Source organism: Drosophila guanche, unplaced genomic scaffold, assembly GCF_900245975.1.
Source record: "Drosophila guanche unplaced genomic scaffold, DGUA_6, whole genome shotgun sequence".
NCBI lineage: Eukaryota > Metazoa > Arthropoda > Insecta > Diptera > Drosophilidae > Drosophila > Drosophila guanche.
The window spans coordinates 2,540,425-2,559,232 of NW_022995743.1; the positions used below are offsets into that span (position 1 = coordinate 2,540,425).

At 47.1% G+C, this 18,808-nt stretch overlaps 4 protein-coding genes and 2 non-coding genes across 6 annotated transcripts; 2 read left to right on the forward strand and 4 right to left on the reverse strand.

Annotated features, from left to right (window-relative positions):
• Nucleotides 1-502: 502 nt before the first annotated feature.
• On the reverse strand, nt 503-1,632 carry LOC117578476 (protein late bloomer). Its single transcript, XM_034264009.1, has 5 exons — nt 1,497-1,632; nt 1,242-1,415; nt 1,026-1,178; nt 762-959; nt 503-696 (listed from the first exon to the last, which is right to left on the reverse strand). The coding sequence occupies exons 1-5, from the start codon at nt 1,554-1,556 to the stop codon at nt 622-624; spliced, it is 660 nt and encodes a 219-aa protein (XP_034119900.1). The 5' UTR covers nt 1,557-1,632; the 3' UTR covers nt 503-621.
• Nucleotides 1,633-3,499: 1,867 nt separating this feature from the next.
• On the forward strand, nt 3,500-5,784 carry LOC117578487 (tctex1 domain-containing protein 2). The gene is made up of 3 exons (XM_034264020.1): nt 3,500-3,616; nt 5,203-5,529; nt 5,584-5,784. The coding sequence occupies exons 1-3, from the start codon at nt 3,600-3,602 to the stop codon at nt 5,747-5,749; spliced, it is 510 nt and encodes a 169-aa protein (XP_034119911.1). The 5' UTR covers nt 3,500-3,599; the 3' UTR covers nt 5,750-5,784.
• Nucleotides 5,785-5,871: 87 nt separating this feature from the next.
• On the reverse strand, nt 5,872-5,945 carry Trnat-agu. Its single transcript has one exon. It is a non-coding gene; the product is annotated as a tRNA-Thr (tRNA).
• A 788-nt stretch (nt 5,946-6,733) lies between these two features.
• Trnat-agu lies at nt 6,734-6,807 on the reverse strand. The gene has a single exon. It is a non-coding gene; the product is annotated as a tRNA-Thr (tRNA).
• A 1,998-nt stretch (nt 6,808-8,805) lies between these two features.
• Nucleotides 8,806-9,905, reverse strand: LOC117578461. Its single transcript, XM_034263993.1, has 2 exons — nt 9,105-9,905; nt 8,806-9,051 (listed from the first exon to the last, which is right to left on the reverse strand). Exons 1-2 carry the CDS (start codon nt 9,812-9,814, stop codon nt 8,946-8,948), a joined length of 816 nt encoding a protein of 271 aa, XP_034119884.1. The 5' UTR covers nt 9,815-9,905; the 3' UTR covers nt 8,806-8,945.
• A 2,303-nt stretch (nt 9,906-12,208) lies between these two features.
• On the forward strand, nt 12,209-13,097 carry LOC117578486. Its single transcript, XM_034264019.1, has 2 exons — nt 12,209-12,330; nt 12,398-13,097. The coding sequence occupies exon 2, from the start codon at nt 12,400-12,402 to the stop codon at nt 12,934-12,936; it is 537 nt and encodes a 178-aa protein (XP_034119910.1). The 5' UTR covers nt 12,209-12,330; nt 12,398-12,399; the 3' UTR covers nt 12,937-13,097.
• Nucleotides 13,098-18,808: the final 5,711 nt, after the last annotated feature.

The following is an 18,808-nucleotide window of genomic DNA, read 5'->3' on the forward strand; positions in this document are numbered from 1 at the left end:
CTAGCTAGTTCAGCTTAACCCATGTTAGCCAGCACTAAAACACAAAGTAAGCTACACAGTTGCTCCACCGCAACTACACATATATATAGACAGCTGACGGCTGATGGAACTGGAACTGGAACTGGCAACAAGTTTACAGAAGTTAAAGTATGGCTCTATCGATATTTATGTAGCAAATGTGCCAACGGCCATTTAAATCATCACCACTGAAACGCTACATTTATATTCTCATACTTGTTGCTGCAAATTTTAATTAGACACTGTTGTGCTTTGTAATCACTTAGGGTATAGTTCCATAGGCTTTGGTAACTAGTCCATATCCAATTGATGGGACAATATAAAACTCGAAATTGTTATAAAGTATTAAAAAAAAAACCTTTTTATTTTCTTGAATAGTTCGACTAGTTCGCGCTGGGCAGTTCATTTGGTTCAAATAGTTCAAGTGCAGCACTGGCTCGCTGTGGCGCGCAGTTATCGCTTTTCAAAATGCAACAAACCAGAATCAATTCAATTATAAAGTTACAATTTCGAATCTTTTAAACGTTTTTGGCACTAAACATATTAACTAAACATATTTGTACAGCTGCTAATACTGTTTATATATGGCTTCAGACTAAGCATCTAACGATATGGACGTCGACGCTCGGCATTCTGTAGGGTTATGGCCAGCAGACCAGCAACCATTACGCTAAGCATCTGAAAGTTAAATAAAGAATTAATTTGTGGATAGCTTGATAACAGAAGTTATGTTTTAGACGCACCTCCACACCGACAACTGACCAATCGCCAATTCGTTCCCAGCGAGTGCCCTTGGCAAAGGCCGCAGCCAGCTGTCGATCGCAGCCCACGGTGTAGAGATCTGTGGTGACGGTTGTGTTCTGGTTAAAGTAGCAGCTCTGCGGTATGCGCAGCCCGCTGTCCGGATAGTTCGAGGGTCCACTCATGCCACAGCAGTGGTACTGCAAAAGGAAATGATTAAATCTGATTAAAATACGAGCGGAATTTGTGAAGAATGCGAACCGCACCTTAATTTCATAATAGGACATGCCGCCCTGGCGATACAGCTGGCCCTGCCAGGCACTGTGGATGGTCTCATTAGCCAGCAGCTCAAAGTTAATGGGCTGCGCGAATATAACGGTGATCTGTCCGAACACCAGAGCCAACAGAATCGCCGCGTACTAAAAGGGAAGTGCAAAGAGTTTGTGAAAACACACAAATACTCGAAGCTGGAGGCCACTTACAATCCACGTGAGACGAATGCTCTCCTTAAGTGCCGCCACACAGCCGAAGATGGTGCTGCCGAAGAGCAGAGAGCCGAGGACTATGGCCACAATGCAGGGCACACGAATGGCCATGCTGTGGCTGAAGGCAATCAAGGCGTAGGCGCATGCTGCGATGGTCAGGGCCGCCAGCACCTGTTAGTGACAAAAAAAAAAGTGGGTAATGAGTAAGACTACGCCTATCAGTGGGGGGATTTGGCGATAAGAGACACTCACACAGCAAAGAAAGTCCAACACGAAGGAGGATATCTTCAGGGTCTTGGTGCCGCAGCTCATTTTGGGGCTGATTCCGTTTCGGCCACGCGCAGTAACTGGAAGTAACTGAGCGCCGCGCGCCAGTCAAAACGCACAACATCACAACACCTCCAGCCCCGTAGTCCATTGAAGCTTAGAGTTATCTACCTCCCCTAGGCCACTGCAAACTGATAACGCGGGGTGTTTTGTACTCACAGCTGTGCTGTGCCCAGATAACGCTCAGCCCACCAGAGAGTGGGAAGTGGAGAGTGGAGAGCGGAGAGCAGCAGCGAAAGAGAGCAAGCTGAATACGCGTTGGGGAATTGATGGAATTGTACCTAATTAGCACCGTTATTTGACAGCCACTCGACTTGCAATGCCCCTGCACTGCACTATGGTGCCAATGACCACTTTTGTTGGCCAAAATTAATAACTTTAACAAAGTGGCGTCACCTTTTTTTTAATGGTAAATCGGTTCTGTAAAACAATTATGGGAATATGCTTAGCAATGCAAGATTCCATACAAAAAGTCGTAGCAAGAAATAAAATAACTTAAAAATCCCAGATGAGCGGTTTTTCTTCTCTTTAGCAGCTTCCACTATAAAACAAACACACCAAAACAGCTAGTGACTGGCACTGTGGCTTAAATGCAATGCAAAATGGCACCCTACTTTACAATGTTATTTTTATTGTGTTCCAAACGGCAAAACAACATTGAAATTTCTCATTTGAGGTGCTGATTGCTAGTTGGAAGAGTTGTGGTCAAGAGTGTGGGTGAATAACTATTACACCATGCAGTGATTCTACTATTATTAATGTTACATTTATTACATTCAGGAGTCTGCAGATAAGCAGTGGCCAGTCATGGACTATCCCCTCTACAGATTACAGTGACTGTTACGGTACTTGGAGAGTGAGTAAGCGGGGAGTTGCGTTGCCACAAGGCAAGCTCCACGAAATTGTAAATCTATTTCTGGCTGCTGATCGTATTTGCATATGTGTTTCCATTGCTATATTATTTGGTTAGTGGCCGTAGCTACTGATGGTGCCTGAGGGCAACCAATTCTTTCAATTGCTGCATACTTTTTGGTTACCACTTTCACTTTTTTCTGTGCCATCGATTAATTTTGGGAAATAAATCGCAAATCATGTTTAATCATTAATTCACATTTTAGATTTACTATATTATTATTTTTAATTATTACATAGGTTTCTTTCTTCTTTCCCCATTAACTGTCTTTCTGTGTGTTGCGATAATCTGCAAATATCGGAATATCTAATCTAATTACCGCAATTGGAGAAATACGCTGGCGCTGTTACGAGCATTCTTCACACACGCTCTACATGCACTCTCAGAGTCTCCAAAAAGTTGCAGTTGCTTCTCCACATGCTCTCCAGTCTTCTCCCTTTTCAATCTCTCCACACTCTCCAAGGATTCGCAGTAATGTGCATGCCGACAGTTGGCTAACTGCAAATTTAATTGCTAAACTGTCTGCCTTGGCAGGGTCATGCAATGTTTGGAGATAGCGATACAGAAAGAGAAAGAGTGGGAGTGGGAGAGGCAGAGGCAGAAACAGGCAGTTTGTGTCAAGTAGATTGCAAATTACTCAAAATAAACACAATTTAGAATACATTGGCACACATTTGCCCCACCACTCTCCCTCTCTCACTCTTTCTCTCTCTTTCAGGCACTGCTGAGTTGTCTGTAGACATGCCAACCTAAATCAAACCAAAGGCAGAGCTAACGAGTGCCACGGAGACGAGCTCATTCCCCCTCATATCCCCCCGTGTGAGGGCATACGTTTGTGGGTGTGTTTGTGCTGTCAGAGCTCGTAAGTCAATCACCATCATCGCGTACACCTTTACCCCTTTCATAACCCCCTTCCACCACACATTGTTAGCTGCTGACTTTTGCGCTTTTATGTCTGGGAGCGCCCGGAGCCCGGAGTCCGGAGCCAGAGCCCCAGTTTCATTTGTGACGAGCGCCCGTGCAGTTTTGCCGGAAATCCCTCTCTGGCGGAGGCAGAGCACCAGCTCCAACTACAGATCCAGCTTAGACGTAGCATAGGCCGAGGCGCCGCTGTTATGAGTCGCATGCAAGCGTAAGTTCCATCCATGCAAAATTTCACCGTTTCGCGTGCAGCCGGGTGCTAATGAGTTCGAGCACTCCCACGTTGCCCGCATATTAGCGGAAATTGCCTAATTTGTTTAGCTGCTGTTTAATTTCTCTCACACAAATCGCATAAAAAAAGCGCCACTGTTCCTATTCCTTGCACCCCTTGGCGTGTGTCGGGACAAAGTTTTTGTGTGTTTGGCAATTAGTAACCTGGTAACCGGTTGGGAACAGAAATACTCCTGGCATGTTTTAATGGAGAGGTTTATCCAATATTCTGCAATGTAGCTAGCAAGTTGCATAGCTGCCTGCATTTGCTGCAGAATTTGTTTGGATCGCTTCCTACACTATAAAAAAATAGATAGTGATTAGTTCTGCCATTTAGATTCGATTGTTTTGCCCTCAAATGCAGAAGTTAAGGTTCGGGCGGCTCCCCAGACTGTTGGGCGCCTGCCCCAATTCGAAATATTTGATCGCTTCCACTTGTCTCCCGGCCATTTGGGTACTACAATGAGTAGTCGTCAACAGGGCACACGAGACTTGACAGTTATATCAATTTAATAACTTCATATACTGTACATACATGTGTACATACACTTATGTACATAGCTAGATAGATGTTTGGGTGGCCAGAGCGAAGTTTGCATACGCTACAATCGAACAAAAACTTTCGCGATAAAAAGCAATCAAAGTGCTTGAAAGTTTCGTGGGCCGGAGGAGAGACCTCACACAGGTGTCGCAGGGCAAACGGATCAAAAGTCATCAACTTCAAAAAGGAATCGCGTGCCGCCTTCGTGGCTCGAAGTAATTTCCCCTCACACACACAAACAAACAAACAAACAGTTCCCATATGGCAACACTTTGCCTTTCCGCTGGCTCCTACCCCGTCGAGTGGCTGGTGGCGATGACACCCACGTCTCCACCGCCATCAACCGGTGCGCCGGTGGGCTCTGTCTTGGATTTATGATTAGCGGCACGCAAGGCTTCCGCCCACTTAGGGTTGGCAGCGTGACACGAGAGTGCCTCGAAATATGCCAACTAAAGGAAGTACAGTGAACACTCGATAGAGTGCACTGTTTGGGTATGCAAGAAACTTGTGGAACGAACTTAATGGCAAATGGATAAACCGAGGAGACTGGCTGGAAAATGTTTCGTCTTAGTTTTCCCATAGCTGGCAGGAATTGCTGTACCTCCCACTGCCACCGCCAGAGCCGAATGTGAAGAGTGGGCCTAAACCAACAATGCTGAAGGTAGAAACTTTCCGACGATATGTGGATGCCCCATGAGGGCATGGCATGAATCGGCTCGGCAGCTCGTGCCGGCATGTCGTCCTGGCCAACATTCCTGTCAGTGCACAGATAGCAGCGCTCGCTATTTGTTTTCCTTTTGCCGGCACACAAAGGCCAGAGGCTGCTCCAATTTATCGGAATATCCAGCGGGCAAAGCAGCACACACAATGAGCAGCTGGAGCAATATGAAAACGCGGTAGGACGCGACCCACTGGCAAAATAGAAAATTGAAACTTGAAAATCAATGTTAATCGAAGAAACAATTACCAATTTTGTGTGTTCACAGGATAACCGCATCGGTTCGCACCACAAACCGAATGAATGCTCTGCTCTCGGAGTCGATGCTCAGCCGTCGACGTGCCCTCAATCCAGAGGGTGAGGGCGTGGCTGGCTTTGAGGGCGGCGAGCGCAATGAGAAGCCAAAGAATGATTGGAAATTCTTTCACACCAATTTCAATATGGAACGTGCCCACAAGATCATCGAAGATTGCATCGAGGAGCGTCTGCTGTGGGATCGCTTCAGTCGCAATTACGACTCGTGGCGGGCGCTGCAGTTGGTCGAGAGTCTGGCGGCCGAGATACGCGATCGGGTCAAGAAGTTAAACCACAGCCGGTAAGTGTGGCTCCACTCTTCCCCTCTCTCTGCTGATTCATTTACACTCCTCAGGCATCGCATTATCTGCCTGCTGTCGATTGTGGAGAAGCAGAATCAGGGCATCTACCAGAGGATGTGCCACTTGATGGACGAGAAGCGGGATAACTTCACACAATTAGTGTTCGAGCGGCCCACCTACTTCCTCATCGTTGTCCTGTATCTGGTGCACAAGGATTAATCCTTAGAGCTTCTAAAGCATCTCACTCTCATTAGGCTTAAACACGTAATAAATTATTGGAAATTGAACAAAAAGAACATGCACAAAAAGTAGACAGCAACCCAAGTGTCGTCCTTGTTGGCAGGCCCCGGCGAGATTCGAACTCACGATCTCCTGTTTACTAGACAGGCGCTTTAACCAACTAAGCCACGGCGCCCTTGCAACTTGCACCTTTCAACTACTCAATGTGAGCAACATTTTCCCACCAGTGGGTGCCTATTTGCGGCTGTTATAGACTCTAGACTCTATTTACGAAATTAATATTTGTTCAGTTGTTTCAATTTGGAGATATTGAGCCACAGAGAGGCAGAGATGTATGAGACATGGTTTCGGTTGGCAACTGTTAAGATAACAGAAATGTTAATGGCAAGCTCTGTTAAATTTTAACGGGAAACAACAAACGCGTCACACAAGAGCTTTCAAAATAACGGTACAGTAAGAGCTTTCAAACGAAAGGTAAACTAGGCGCTTTCAACGTAAGTTCCTTAAGGCTGCCCAAAGCACCGCTAGAAACGTTTATTCGGTTACAAAGGACCTCAAACGGTAATGTAAGCTTTGAGTTTAGAAAAAGAAAAAGTCATTGTGTGATTACTTTATCTTATCAGCTACTTGGGAAGTACTTCCTCTATCGAACCGTTGCCTTATCGGCACCATGGGCATTGTTAAATCAAAATCAAAAGCAGACTCTGTTCCGATTTGTGGCCCATACTCCAGGGCAAAAGCTTTCTCTGTGGCAGCCAAAATGCCAGCCTGCTTTTAATGATTATTGAAACAATTATTGAGGCAATAGAAACAAGTTAATGGTGGGGTAGGAAAAGGCGTCAGCTGGCAGTCGTAACAATAAGCAAGCCCTTAATGGCCATGGCCAAAATGTTGCACTTCAAGGGAAAGGAAAATGTTATAAAAAATCAAAGAATCCCTCTGTTGGCAAAGAGGGATAGGGACAGGCCCCGGCGAGATTCGAACTCACGATCTCCTGTTTACTAGACAGGCGCTTTAACCAACTAAGCCACGGCGCCCTCGAAAGCAGCTCGGGCAGAAGACTGCACAAAGGCAGGCAGAACGGCAGGCAGCAGCAGCACGGTAGGCAGAAGAAAATTCATAAATAACTGTGCATATGCCCAGCACCCCACCCCACACTGTATGTGTGAGAGAGAGTCGGCGGCATACACTTATCTTTGGCAGAGAATGCTAAAGAGAGCGAGAGAACTAGTTATGTAATCTATGCCATATTTATCTACAACTTGTGCCGAAGACGACAAAGTATTTATAAGTAGACGACGACGACGTATCGTACGTATCTGCTATTTGCTATTTAAATACTCGCTGGCACTCTCTCTCTCCCCCTCTCCGACTCCCCTCTTTGTGCAGCTGCTGCTCGCAGGCATGTTTGCCTGTTTGAGGCTGGCACTGGGAGTGGGACTGGGAATGGGAAAGGAACAGCGGAATGGGCTGGGTTCTGTCTCTGCGTCTAAGAAGAACTGAAGAAAAATGCAAATGTTGCCGCTTTGGCCAAATGGAAATTATTTGTACTTTTGCGGTTGACTCACACACAGAGCGTGGAGTGTAGCAAAAGTTGGGCACTTGAAATGTATCTTTGAAATTGCTAGAAAACAGCCCAAGGCGGCAGCAGCAGGAGCGGGGAGAGGGTAGCCTGCTCCTTTCTACTCTTTCCACAGTTGATTCCTACTTTAGGTTAGACATTCAGCTTATTAGCAAGTTTGGGGGCAAAGCGCTTTTTGGTTTTCTGTTACTTTGGCCTGTCAAAGAGTTCAGTGGAGCAGGCAAGGCACGAAAACCGCCAGGAGCACCGTTAGAATGACTGGCTGGAGAATGGCCAGAGGTCAGTTGCCCCCGATCAATCGAGGTGCCCCCTATAAATCACATGATTCCTCTTTCCCCTACGCACAACTTTTGTGGCCCTGCAACAGTTTAGCTGGACATCCAACGAGCTACTTCCGCACGTTTACAAAACTAATTGCCCGAACTTAGTTGCTCATCAAATTGCCGGCATCATTTTACGCAGATTTTTATCGCACTAAGCCCCCAGTGGAGAGTCTGCGCCATCCCTTGGCCAGCCAGCGTTTGGCCCAAAAAGTATCTAATGCGTTTCCTGTGTTTTAGCCATGTAGCCAGCCCGTTCGGTGTCTGTGTCCAAGCTCCAACCCAGCCTTCTGTGTCGCTGTCTGCAGAGCGTGTATCTGCGTGTTTGTATCTGTGTTTGCATACACTATGGCCAAGGGGAGTAGCAACTATTGCAAGCAACTAACTGCTGCTCAATATTCCAGAAAGCGAAAACAATCAATTCTAAATTAAAGGTGCATTTTCGTATGTGTCCCATTCTGCATTCCATTTTGTTCCCTGTGCTCTGCACATTCCAATAACCGTTTACCGCTGCTCTCTTATGCAGTGCATCCGCTCTTCGTTTTGCTCTCTTAACACTCCCTCGGGCCACTGGTCGCTTGTTAGAGCATTGTAATTTGGCATTGGCATTTGGTGGGGGGGCCAACAGAGCCGCTTATCAGCACATGACTCCAATAAATTCGTTTTCGCTCGTTCCGCGTTATCTTGCATCTCACTCAGTGGCGAAAGAGCGACCCATGTCGCCCCACCCCCCACCGTCAAATGCGCAGCAATTGAGTTTTTACGCATTTCGACAACCTCCAAAAAGGATATGGGAATGTGAGAGTCGGCAGATGAAGTTGGAGCCGGAGCAGGATAAGGATTTCAGCCATTCCTTCCTTCCTTCCTTTCTGCTGCTGCTTAGCTTCGAGCTGTCAGCTCAGCTTTCTCTTCATGTCTCCCTCTCTCTCTCTCTCGCTCGTGCTGTGGTGAGGATTTGATTCCCATTTTTTTTCCTCTGCTTTGTTTTCCGTGTGGCGAAATCTGCTTTTGTTTTTATCTGATGCCGTTTCCTATTTAGCCGCTTTGCCATCTTATCCTGGTGGGAATGCGCGCACATTTGGGAAGTCCATGATACGAGCGATACACAACCCCCACTCTAAGGCCACGTTTTCCGCAGAGTTTGAAATTTTGTAATTATCAAGGGAAGGGAACGTCAATAACCCTAATTGGGCGACAGTTTCAAAGCAATTACAAGGAGACCCGACCCGAGCCCCGCACATAAATTTGGGAAATAAAAATCAACATTAAGGCCTCAAAAGTCACTCGAGTCGCGGAACTCGGAGCGCAGCGAGTTGGCTGGCGAGGAGGGACTATTGGACACGAATGACGTGTGAGTGTCAGGTGGCACCACGTGGGTTCTGCAAAGGAAAAGGATTAAGGATTAAGCAGAATGAAGTCTCTCGCAACTCACTTGACACTAAACTGCCTATGAAAGAAGCGCAAATGGGCCAACATGCTCTCGTAGAGATTGTGCAGAAAGATCCGCGTCTGAACGATCTCGCTGCGCAAGTGCTGGGACGTCTGGCGATGGCAGTGCATGGGGACGAGCTGCACCCGGCTGCCATCAATGTGCTGGATGAGCTCCCGCATGCGGCGGCGGTACACATTGTTTTCCACCTTGCAGGCCTTGTGCTGCTCCCAGCGCTCGATGCACAGGCCAAAGTGATGGATCGCTCGCAGCTGGAACTCCCCAAAGACATCCAATTCCTTGCGCAGTCGCTGTATGCGTGTGGTGAGCAGACAGCGCCAGGCATCCATCTCCTTCAGCTCCTTGCGGCTGTCCTTCAGGTGCGCGGCCATCGATTGCAGTTGGCAGCGCAGCACACAATTCTGCCGACGCAGCGCCACCAGCTGACGACTTTCTATGGTAAGGAAGGACTCGTCTGTGTCCTCCAGCGCTGCCTGCGCCTCGCATGGTTGCTTTGGACTGACAACCAGCTTGCTGCGCAGCTGCCAGAGACGCTGCTTCCAGGCCTCCAGCTCGTCGTAGAGCGCCTCCAGATCCAGCTGCTGCTCCTCCTCGCCCACAGAGGCTGTGGGCTCGGTGCCGCTGCTGAGTATCTCCTCGCTCTGCTCCTGCTGCTGCAGTCCTGGCGCACGGCACTCGCCGTAGTTCCACATGGCGGGACGAGGGATTTGCGTGATTTTCGAGTGTTTTTCGAGTCTAATTTGTGTGTGTTTTTGTGTGCCTCTCCGGGGTGCTGTAATCAAAATGAAATTCAACTTTAAACTGTTGACAGCAACTGCACGGCTCGTTAAATCAAAGCTAAACTGATTTCCGCAGCCCCCTCCCTGGCCTAATTTAATTGAGTTAAGCAAATCCAGTGGCGGGAGGGCTTGGGCCCTGCCGCGTTTCGCTTTCAATTAAATGAACAACTTTTCAGCGGCTGTCCCTCCCACCCGTTGTTATGGCATTTTAACCCCTAATTTATTAATGACTGTCGGCATTCGTCAGAGCTGAAAGTTCATATTTCAAAAATTCAGAAAACCCCACGAAGGGTTGCCGTTCCCCAACTTATTGGGCGGCATTTGATTAATGACACTTGCGATGGGTCTGTGTGTAGGGGGGGAGAGCGAGTTTGGGGGTTGAATAGACATGGCCAAGTTTCACTTTTCGTCGAGTCCTGTCACGTGCAAGCTGCAGAATGGCAGCACCAGAGCCAGAGCTCGCCCCAAAGACTATTTCTGCATACCGTTGCGCACTGTGACATGGCAGATGAATTTGTGTCCGAACATGTGTTCCGTTCCGACTGCTCCAGCTGCAGCTGTGCCAGCAGCGAGACATTCCTTTGGGGTGGAGCTCTGGAACTGATACAGATAAATTTAATTTCGTTTGTTCTGTTTACAAGGTCTGTCGATGGCAGGAGCAGGAACTTGCATGCCAGCACGAATTTTGATTTCTGCCTTTCTGCCTTCTGGTATCCAAACTTATTGGCATTATAAACACGTAGCTCCTGCACACGCCGCTATGATATCATTTCCCCGAAATGGGTTTATTTGTGGTTCTAATGGGGGGCTTTAGTTTGCGGGCAAAGTGAGACATAAAGATGAGATTTTAAATTGTGTTTTCGTTGACCAAAAGCTAAGCATTTGCAGAGAGGATTTACCTGTAAGGCAAGGCTTTCTACACTTATTTGTCATTAAACTTCACTCTGCTTTTCCATTTGTTCATGAATTGTCTTTGCCATAAATCAGTTCCCAATCATTTTCCATTCGCGACATAAATCTGAATATTTTCGGAATGCAACTTAAGCCCCAAGCCAAACGTGACTCAATTATATGGAGAACAATCTCTGCCATGGTCCGGGAGGGGACTACTCAAATTTCATATGTGATGTTTTTTTATACAATGCATAATTCGGGCAGAGAGCTGAGAATTGATGTGGAAAACAATAAAATTGAATCGTTTTCGCATTCGACATTCAAAGGCAAGGCGGGCAGGCAACTGCTGTTCGCATAATGAACTCATCTCTAGACGAGAATAATAAATTTCCCCAATGGCAGTGCCAGCAGCAGGAGCAGCCATTTTAAGGCATCCTCCTTATGTTTCATGGGCCATTCGCATCGCATCCCTGCCACTTGCTGGCACTCGTGTGTGATTTTATTTTCTGCTTGCAGGATACCCGCTCCAGGACAGGTCGTAAACCACAAGTGCCTCCGACTTGCCTCGGGCTTGGCTTCTGTGTGGCGGCGACTTTGTCACATTGGGGGCTTCCGCTGGCTGCCTGGTGGCTCCTTGCTCCTTGCTCCTTTCTCGTGCCTCGTGCCACTCGTCGAGTGTTTAACTCATGGACGCCCACTTTGATTTCCATTTGAATTGTGCGCACAGACGGCAACGCGAGCCACTTGTAAAGTTGCCATATGTGCCGTACCGATTTATGGACGCCGGCAAATGGAAAAAAGAGGGAAGCCAGAAAGTATGCTGGCTAGAGGTTCAAAACCAGAGAGGAACACTGGCGATAGTATGAACAACTTTAACAATTTGATTGAGCTTAAAGCGTTTCCTTCTGTGAGTTACGCACATAGGTACATCGCTTCGATCACAAATCCAACATGTACAAACACATACATACATGTGTATATACATATGTCGCTCTCCCTCCCTGAAATTACTCATAATTGCGTGACACGAAAGAGTGGGAGATCCACCACCGTGCATAACTGTTTGCCTCTTCGTTTGTGTTTCGTGTTTTTGCTTGTGCCGCGACATGATCGATCGTGTCTGACAATAACAACTCAACGCTCGCATGTCTGCGCACTGCACTAGGTGCCGTTAGTTTTGTTGGGGCTTGCAAATGTAAACAAAAGCAAAAGGCAGCGTGCATGAATCGGTCTACGCTTGAGCGAGGAGCGAAGAAATGAGCAGAGGCAGATTTTAACGGATTCTCTGTGTCCCTTTTCGCAATGTGTCCGTAAATGAGAGAGGCGGTGGTTGGAGCAGTCTTATGGCACACTTTTTTATTGCATTCATTCCTAGAGCCCGATACTATTAAGTTAATATCGATGTTTCTTTGAACAAACATTCATAAGTATCGCTGGCTTGGCGTGCACACTATTGCGAGTGCTGTCATCTCTAGTAGAAAACTTTAAAGTCATTCCCAGGAGGCAGCTTTTAGCAGTAACAGATTAAAGTCCAAGTAAGTAATACCCCGAGCTGGAGCAACACCTCAACTAATCGCATCCTGTCCCGAATCTGTCTCCCAGCCATGGTTCCAGCCACGAAGAATCCGTCGCTTCAGCAGCTTCTCGTCGCTGAAATGTTTCCCAAGGAGCTCAGCCTGAGCGCATATCAGCGCCAGATGTCCGAACTTTTGATCGGGTACATTTGCCAGGGCCAGTACCAGGAGGCCCAGGGTATCCTAAACGCCAAAAGTTGCAACTTGCCACCCTGGCAGACGGTCGTGCTGCGCAGCCTTGTGCTCCGCCTGCAACTGCGCCACAAACTGCAGCGTGGCGAGCATATCGAGTTGCGTGGCGTTTTGAACGAGCAGCAAAAGGTCGGAGTGAGCGCATTTCTGCAAAACAAAATGATGGCCGCGTTCTTCAAAGCGAAGCTCGAGCAGCTGTACAAGGAAGTGGAGCTGACGCTCGAGCCAGTGGGGCAGAAAGTGGAATTGAAAGTGCTCCACTGGGAGCAGGAGCTCCATCGTCAGATGGCCATGGGGGACAACAAAAGATTCAACAAAATGTGGGGCTTTATGATCGCGTCGCTGGTCGCTGTGTTCGTGGCACTGTGGATGTGAGGCCGCGACTCGAGGAAGACAAACAACGAAAATACTTTCACCTGCTGCTCCAGACGATTCAATTAAATGCAATTCGCACGCACACATGCGACGGCCAGGAGCTGGAGGACTGCCATCCTGTCACGGCGCCTTTCTCTTTTTTGAAAAATAGATTTCCAGAAACGTTTAAGCTGCTGCGTGTGTCTTGAATTTTAAACCAAGTGCCACCCGCACCACATTCGCTTCCCATAAACATATTAAAATTGCGCCAAGGTGGGATGCACGCTAGACAGAACCAACCCCCCAGGACACACAGGACAGCAGCCTCGTGTCCTGCTGGAGCATATGCCTGGGCCGCCAAATAGCACAAACGTGACCAAAGTTTTTGTGACTCTTTGTGCATTGTTGGCAGGCGATCATTTATCTTAAATGCCAGGCCATGGATACGGCGGCCCCAAGGCTAACGTCTTGCTTCCTTTTCTGTGTGTTTTTTTTTGGGCAAGTTGGTTGCGGTTGCCTGGCAGCCAGGAGCAAGTTTTTCAGCAAAGGTGCACGCCAACTGCCTAATAAGGAGCCACAATGAAGGACTGAAAGATGAACGATGGAATTCATGATTCTAAGCAGCTTTGCGGGCAGGACAACCCAGAGCCGAGAGCCCAGAGCCCAGCTACCCAAGGGTCAAGGCTTGCCTGAAATGGAAATTGCACAGTTGAAAGGGAAAACTTCCGCCACACCCCGCACACACACCAAAGTAAAAGTTGATTCTTGGGATTCAAACTCAAATATTTAAGGGAAAGTCTGGCTGCCCTTTGATGTACTCCAGCTGGAAATCAAAGCTGAGAAGATTTCCACTAAAAATCGAACTTTAGTTGCTGATTTAAAACACTTCCATTTCTGCTACTGTTCTCAGCTGAACAGCTGAGGCTGATGCAACTTTTTGGCAAAACAATTACTGAGGAAAGAACAAACAATGTATGGCTGAGCTGGGAAGCTTTCTTTGCTTCTTTCCCAGCCCTTTCTTTGCCTTTTTCCTTGCCCCTTTTCTTGCTTAAACTTGTTTAAATTTTTGTTTGTTTGCCCAGTGACTTTGTCTGGCAATTGTGCTGGCTCCCGCCCTGCCTTGGATATTAAAATTGCAAACATTTTTAATCTTTTTGCAGCGCAACGTTTTACATATTCTATAGATTCGGGCGCACGACATAATGTCCCTATTGGGTGTACAGCAGGAGCAGGCAGGGAGCAGCACATAAGGTTGAAATTTATGTATGTATTCGGGCATCACAATTCCCCATGCCACCACGCATGGCAATAAAAGGAATATCCCAGCTATGGGGACGTTTCCTTTTCAAGCAACACCCAATCGCAGGCAGTTCCTGGAACAGCTCTAGCCTCCTGCTCCTGCTGCTGCTGTGCCGGGCAAAGTTTTTTGTCCTTGCCAATGCCAGCAACGTAAAATTGTTATAGACACGTAGGTGAGGCAGCGCTCCTTGTGTGCTGTGCTTGTGGGTGGCTGGCTTAAATCCCAGTTTACTACTTTAGGTGTTTACCACACAAAAGGCCACCCAACCGAATTATGCAGTGGAGAAAGTTGAGAGCAAGTTGGATGCTGAGATTGAGATTGTTTCTGCTGCTGCTGCTGCTGCTGCTGCTGCTGCTTGATGAAAGATTTTTATCATGCAAATAGTTAAGGGGCTGAAGTGGGTGGGCATTGGCTCCTAGATTTTATGGGCGCCACTAAATTGGATTTATATCAGCATCAGCAACTGCTGCCACATGCTGGGAGCAGAGACAGCGGCAGAGTCGAAGACACAAAACTTTTGTCGCATTTATCACTCGCTGGGCTTGGGAGAATATGTTTTAATCATATTTATGGCACTTAACTTATTGACATTTGACCTCTAAGGAGGGGGCAAACCCAAAAGGAAGCTCTAACGAAGCAAGACATAGCCGGGCGAGGGATGTGCCTGGGTAATCCTGCCTCTGCGCGTGCTGCGGCTGGCTTGCGGCATTGTCCCGGGCCCCTGGTATCTGCTTCCCCGCTCCTTTATCTCATTTATTTTCCTGCTGCGTATTTGCATTCGACTTGTGCCCTGTGTTGTTCATTTGCTGGCATCTTCCATCATTTGTTGCTCTCGGCTTGAGCAATTTTTGGACCATTGTCGATGGCTTTGCCCTTGCTCCTCGTCGATTTCCTGCCCATCCTCGGGCTGTTGTTGTTCGCCATTGTCGATGATGATGATGATGATGATGATGGCATTATTATGTGTTGCTCTTCCTGCCTTTTGCCGCCTCCCCCCCCCCCCCCCATTTGGCATTGGCATTACTTCCGCTTCCGCTGGCTGCTTGTAAAAACTTTTTTCCTTTCCTTTTGACATTTTTCATTAAAATGAAACTCTCTCGCTCTCTGCTGCTGGGGCACTGCCGCCAGTGAATTATGTGTCACGTAGTCTGAAATTAGAATTTCTGATAATTTATGTTTGATTTTATTGAATTTTAATGATTGTTCCGAGCTTAGAGGAACTTTTTCCAACATTAATTGGGTTTGGGATTTTATAAATTAAATTTATGGAAATTTCATTTGTGGCATTGAAGGCCATTTGGGGCAACAAAACAGCCAACAATTGGTTCTATTTGCCGTAGAATTTTACAATTATATTTTGTGTAAAATATTTAGCGAGTTTCTGGCAGATTTTCATTCGATTTGCTTTGAAATTTCATTTAATTTTTGGCATTTCTGCAAAATTAATTTCCCATTGCCCAGCAGCGTAAATGATTTTGATTTGTTATTCAACTTTTTGGCAACACACAGCACAAAGGGACGGCAGGGTCTCACATGGCGTATGAGCAATTAAAGGATTACATCGACTGAATGCCAATTAATGTGGCAAATTATTTATTCAGCTGTGAATTGTTCTGCGGCTCATTATTGGCTTTCCGTGGCATTGCCTTTCAATTGCATTTAAATGTTGTTTTTATGTTTTCGGAGAATTTAATGCTTCACTTTGTGAGGAGTTGCGACCACTGAACCTTCCAGAATTGATGCGCTGCAGCGGGTGCCCCACCGGTAGCCGGAAACTAACTGCGCGCTCTTCTGGCTTTCTGGCTTTCTGGTTTAGGCAAATGGAATATTTAATTAAAGCATTCGCAGACTGCAGCAGGGCAGTTGGGGCACCAGTTGTGGCACCTGTAACCCAGGTGGAGTACTTCGCAATTTGCGGTTCAAACTAACATGGGCTCGGGGTCTGGCTCTGGGTCTCTGTGTCCATTTGCATTCCGCCCCTTTCGAAAAATTTGTTATTGCATTTATGGTAACCAGTGTGTGTGTGTGTGTGTGTGTGTGTGTGTGTGTACAGGGGCTATAACATTTAAATTTTATGCTGGCTAGGCTTTCAACGCCTCTCGCAAACGACGACGAAGCCAAAGACTGCCATGCCGATGCTGATGATGATGATGATGGCGATGATGTTGCGACTAAGACGACTCTTTGGTACAATAAAAATGTGACCATAAAATTATATTGTCCAGAACTCGGACTCCGTCGTGGCAGCGGCAGCGGCAGCGGCAGCGGCAAGGGCAATCTCTTCTCCCCCTCGCCCTTTCTGGCTTAGGCCTCCTGCTCATCGCATGTGTTTGAGTGCTTGTATTTTTATTATGCTAATAATGGTCTGAATGCCAGGCCTTTTACTGCCTGACTGCCAGGCGACCCGATTCGGAGTGTATGCGCTGCCCCCGAAAGTAGGCAGTGGCAGGGCGCAGTGCCGTGCCTGAAATCACAGCCAAGAGTGGCTGCTGAGCTCTTTTACTACAGTTTAATAAAGCCGCAGCCAAATTTATGAGCATTTAAATGTACGCAGATACGTACGCACACATATTCGTTTATTATTTATAACAGCTGCTGCACAGATTTAGCCTCGAATGCGTATAAATATGAGTGGCTTTCGAGGGGGCCACAAAGATCACGGATAATGTGTCGGTTGGCTTAGGTGGAGATTTGCCCAGGATGAGGCATAAAACCTTTGCCCGAGCAAAGTTATTTCCGAAGAATTTAAGTCAATGATTGCTGCTTTAGGAACGTTAAAAGTGAGAGTAAACGCTGAGCTCCAGTCAATCGTTGTGTGGAAGAACTGTCGTAAATAAATAACGAAAAACGGACACGGGGGAATCGAGAACTCAAAAGAAGGGTCTGTAAAGCAGAGGCCGGCAGCGTCGCGACGATGTTGTTATTGTAATCCATGCCGGAGCTGGAGCTTTCAGTTATCTGTCTCGGCTGTGACGCTCTTTGCTATGCGCATAGAAACAGATCTCGAGCAGCGCAGTCGGCACACGCAGAGCATCAACGCTTTGCGTTGAGAAAGCGGCAGAGAAAGAGCTTCGTATGGCCCCATGCACAATTGATCGGCTGCGCGCAGCAGCAGAGAAGCAAGAAACGTTTTTGACTTCGCGTCTACCTGATCTCTCCACAACTCTCCACAAGTCATGTAGACAACGTCACTGTTTTGTATGCTTCATTCGTGTCTCCAATTTACAGTGTAAACCTAATCAGCGTATTAACATGTGCTTAATTATTCGTACAGCGACACACACACACACACACTCCACTAATGGCACTCTCCTCCACGACTCTCCTCTGTATTGTAATGTGCACTAAGCCAGCGCATTGTTGAGTCAAGCGTTTGACATGCTTTGTATTAACAGTTAATTTCAATAACGTCGCCGAGGCATACCTACCCCCGCCCACACACACACACGTCGTACCACCAAGGAGCCTGCGTCTTGTTGCTGTAATAAAGTCCTAATGCCTTTGCCGGGCTCTCATGTTGCCTGACAGCAGCCCGGACAAGTACACGTGTCAACACTGGGGGTGGGCACAGCCAAACATGTCAAGATTTATGTCTTGGCTCATTAGTAAGCTAATTTGTCATGTGTTCTGTGCTGCTGTAAGCCGGCGAGACTTTAAATTTTTCAACACTTTAATTGAAAAACTCTCCCCCGTCGAATCAGAGTCTCGACAGCAGCGTTGGCAAGGGAGTCTCACGCGCAATAGGGGGGGAGGAATAAGGGTCTCGAATAAGATGCCCAAATTGCCAAACTTTGTTTGCCAGCAATGCAGGGATTAACTGTATTTAACTGCCAGGCAGCAGCAGGACGAACAAAAAAGAATAGCCGAAAATTCCACTTGGCTAATTTATGAGCACACCACCCCCGTGCACTCCCCTTGCACCCCTTTCGCTTTCGCAAGGAATGGTGAAAAAAAGCGAAAGGAAAACGGAAGAACGAAAGAACGAAAGAACGGAAAAACGTAGCGAAAATCGGGGTCTTAGCAGTGCATAAATCTTAGACCGCAAGGAATGAAGCGACCGTAAAGCGGATTACTTCTGCCGTGCATTGAAACAATTTATTTTATTACGATATCGCCCGTCTGCTTTTTTTCCCTTTCTAGTTTCCTTGGGTATCCCTTCCCCCTCTGGTTTCCCACCCCGCAGTGTCGTAGGCGTGTCTGTGTTGACAGTTTTAAAACAAAAGTTGTCTACTTTGCAGTTTTTGCTTAAATATTCACAGTAGGATAGCCCCACAGCCTGGGGCACACTTTCCCGATTGCATTCTGACTGCCTGCAGTAGTTGGCAGTGCCAAAAGTTTTGCTGCAACTTTTTGCCCAACTGTTTGCTCAGCTGGAAAAGGGCGTCTAATTGCTTAGACTATGCAAATGTTGGGCGTGAAATGAGACTGAACTACGAGTAATAGAAGTGCATGAAAATTGCATATCAATGGATGGCCAGTCCAAAGACTCTCTTCAAGTCTCTACAACACTTGTTATGGCTATGTTTGAGGAACAATCGAACAGGTATCTATGCAAGCCCATCTGCAAGTCAAGGTTATCTTCTGCCACATGCT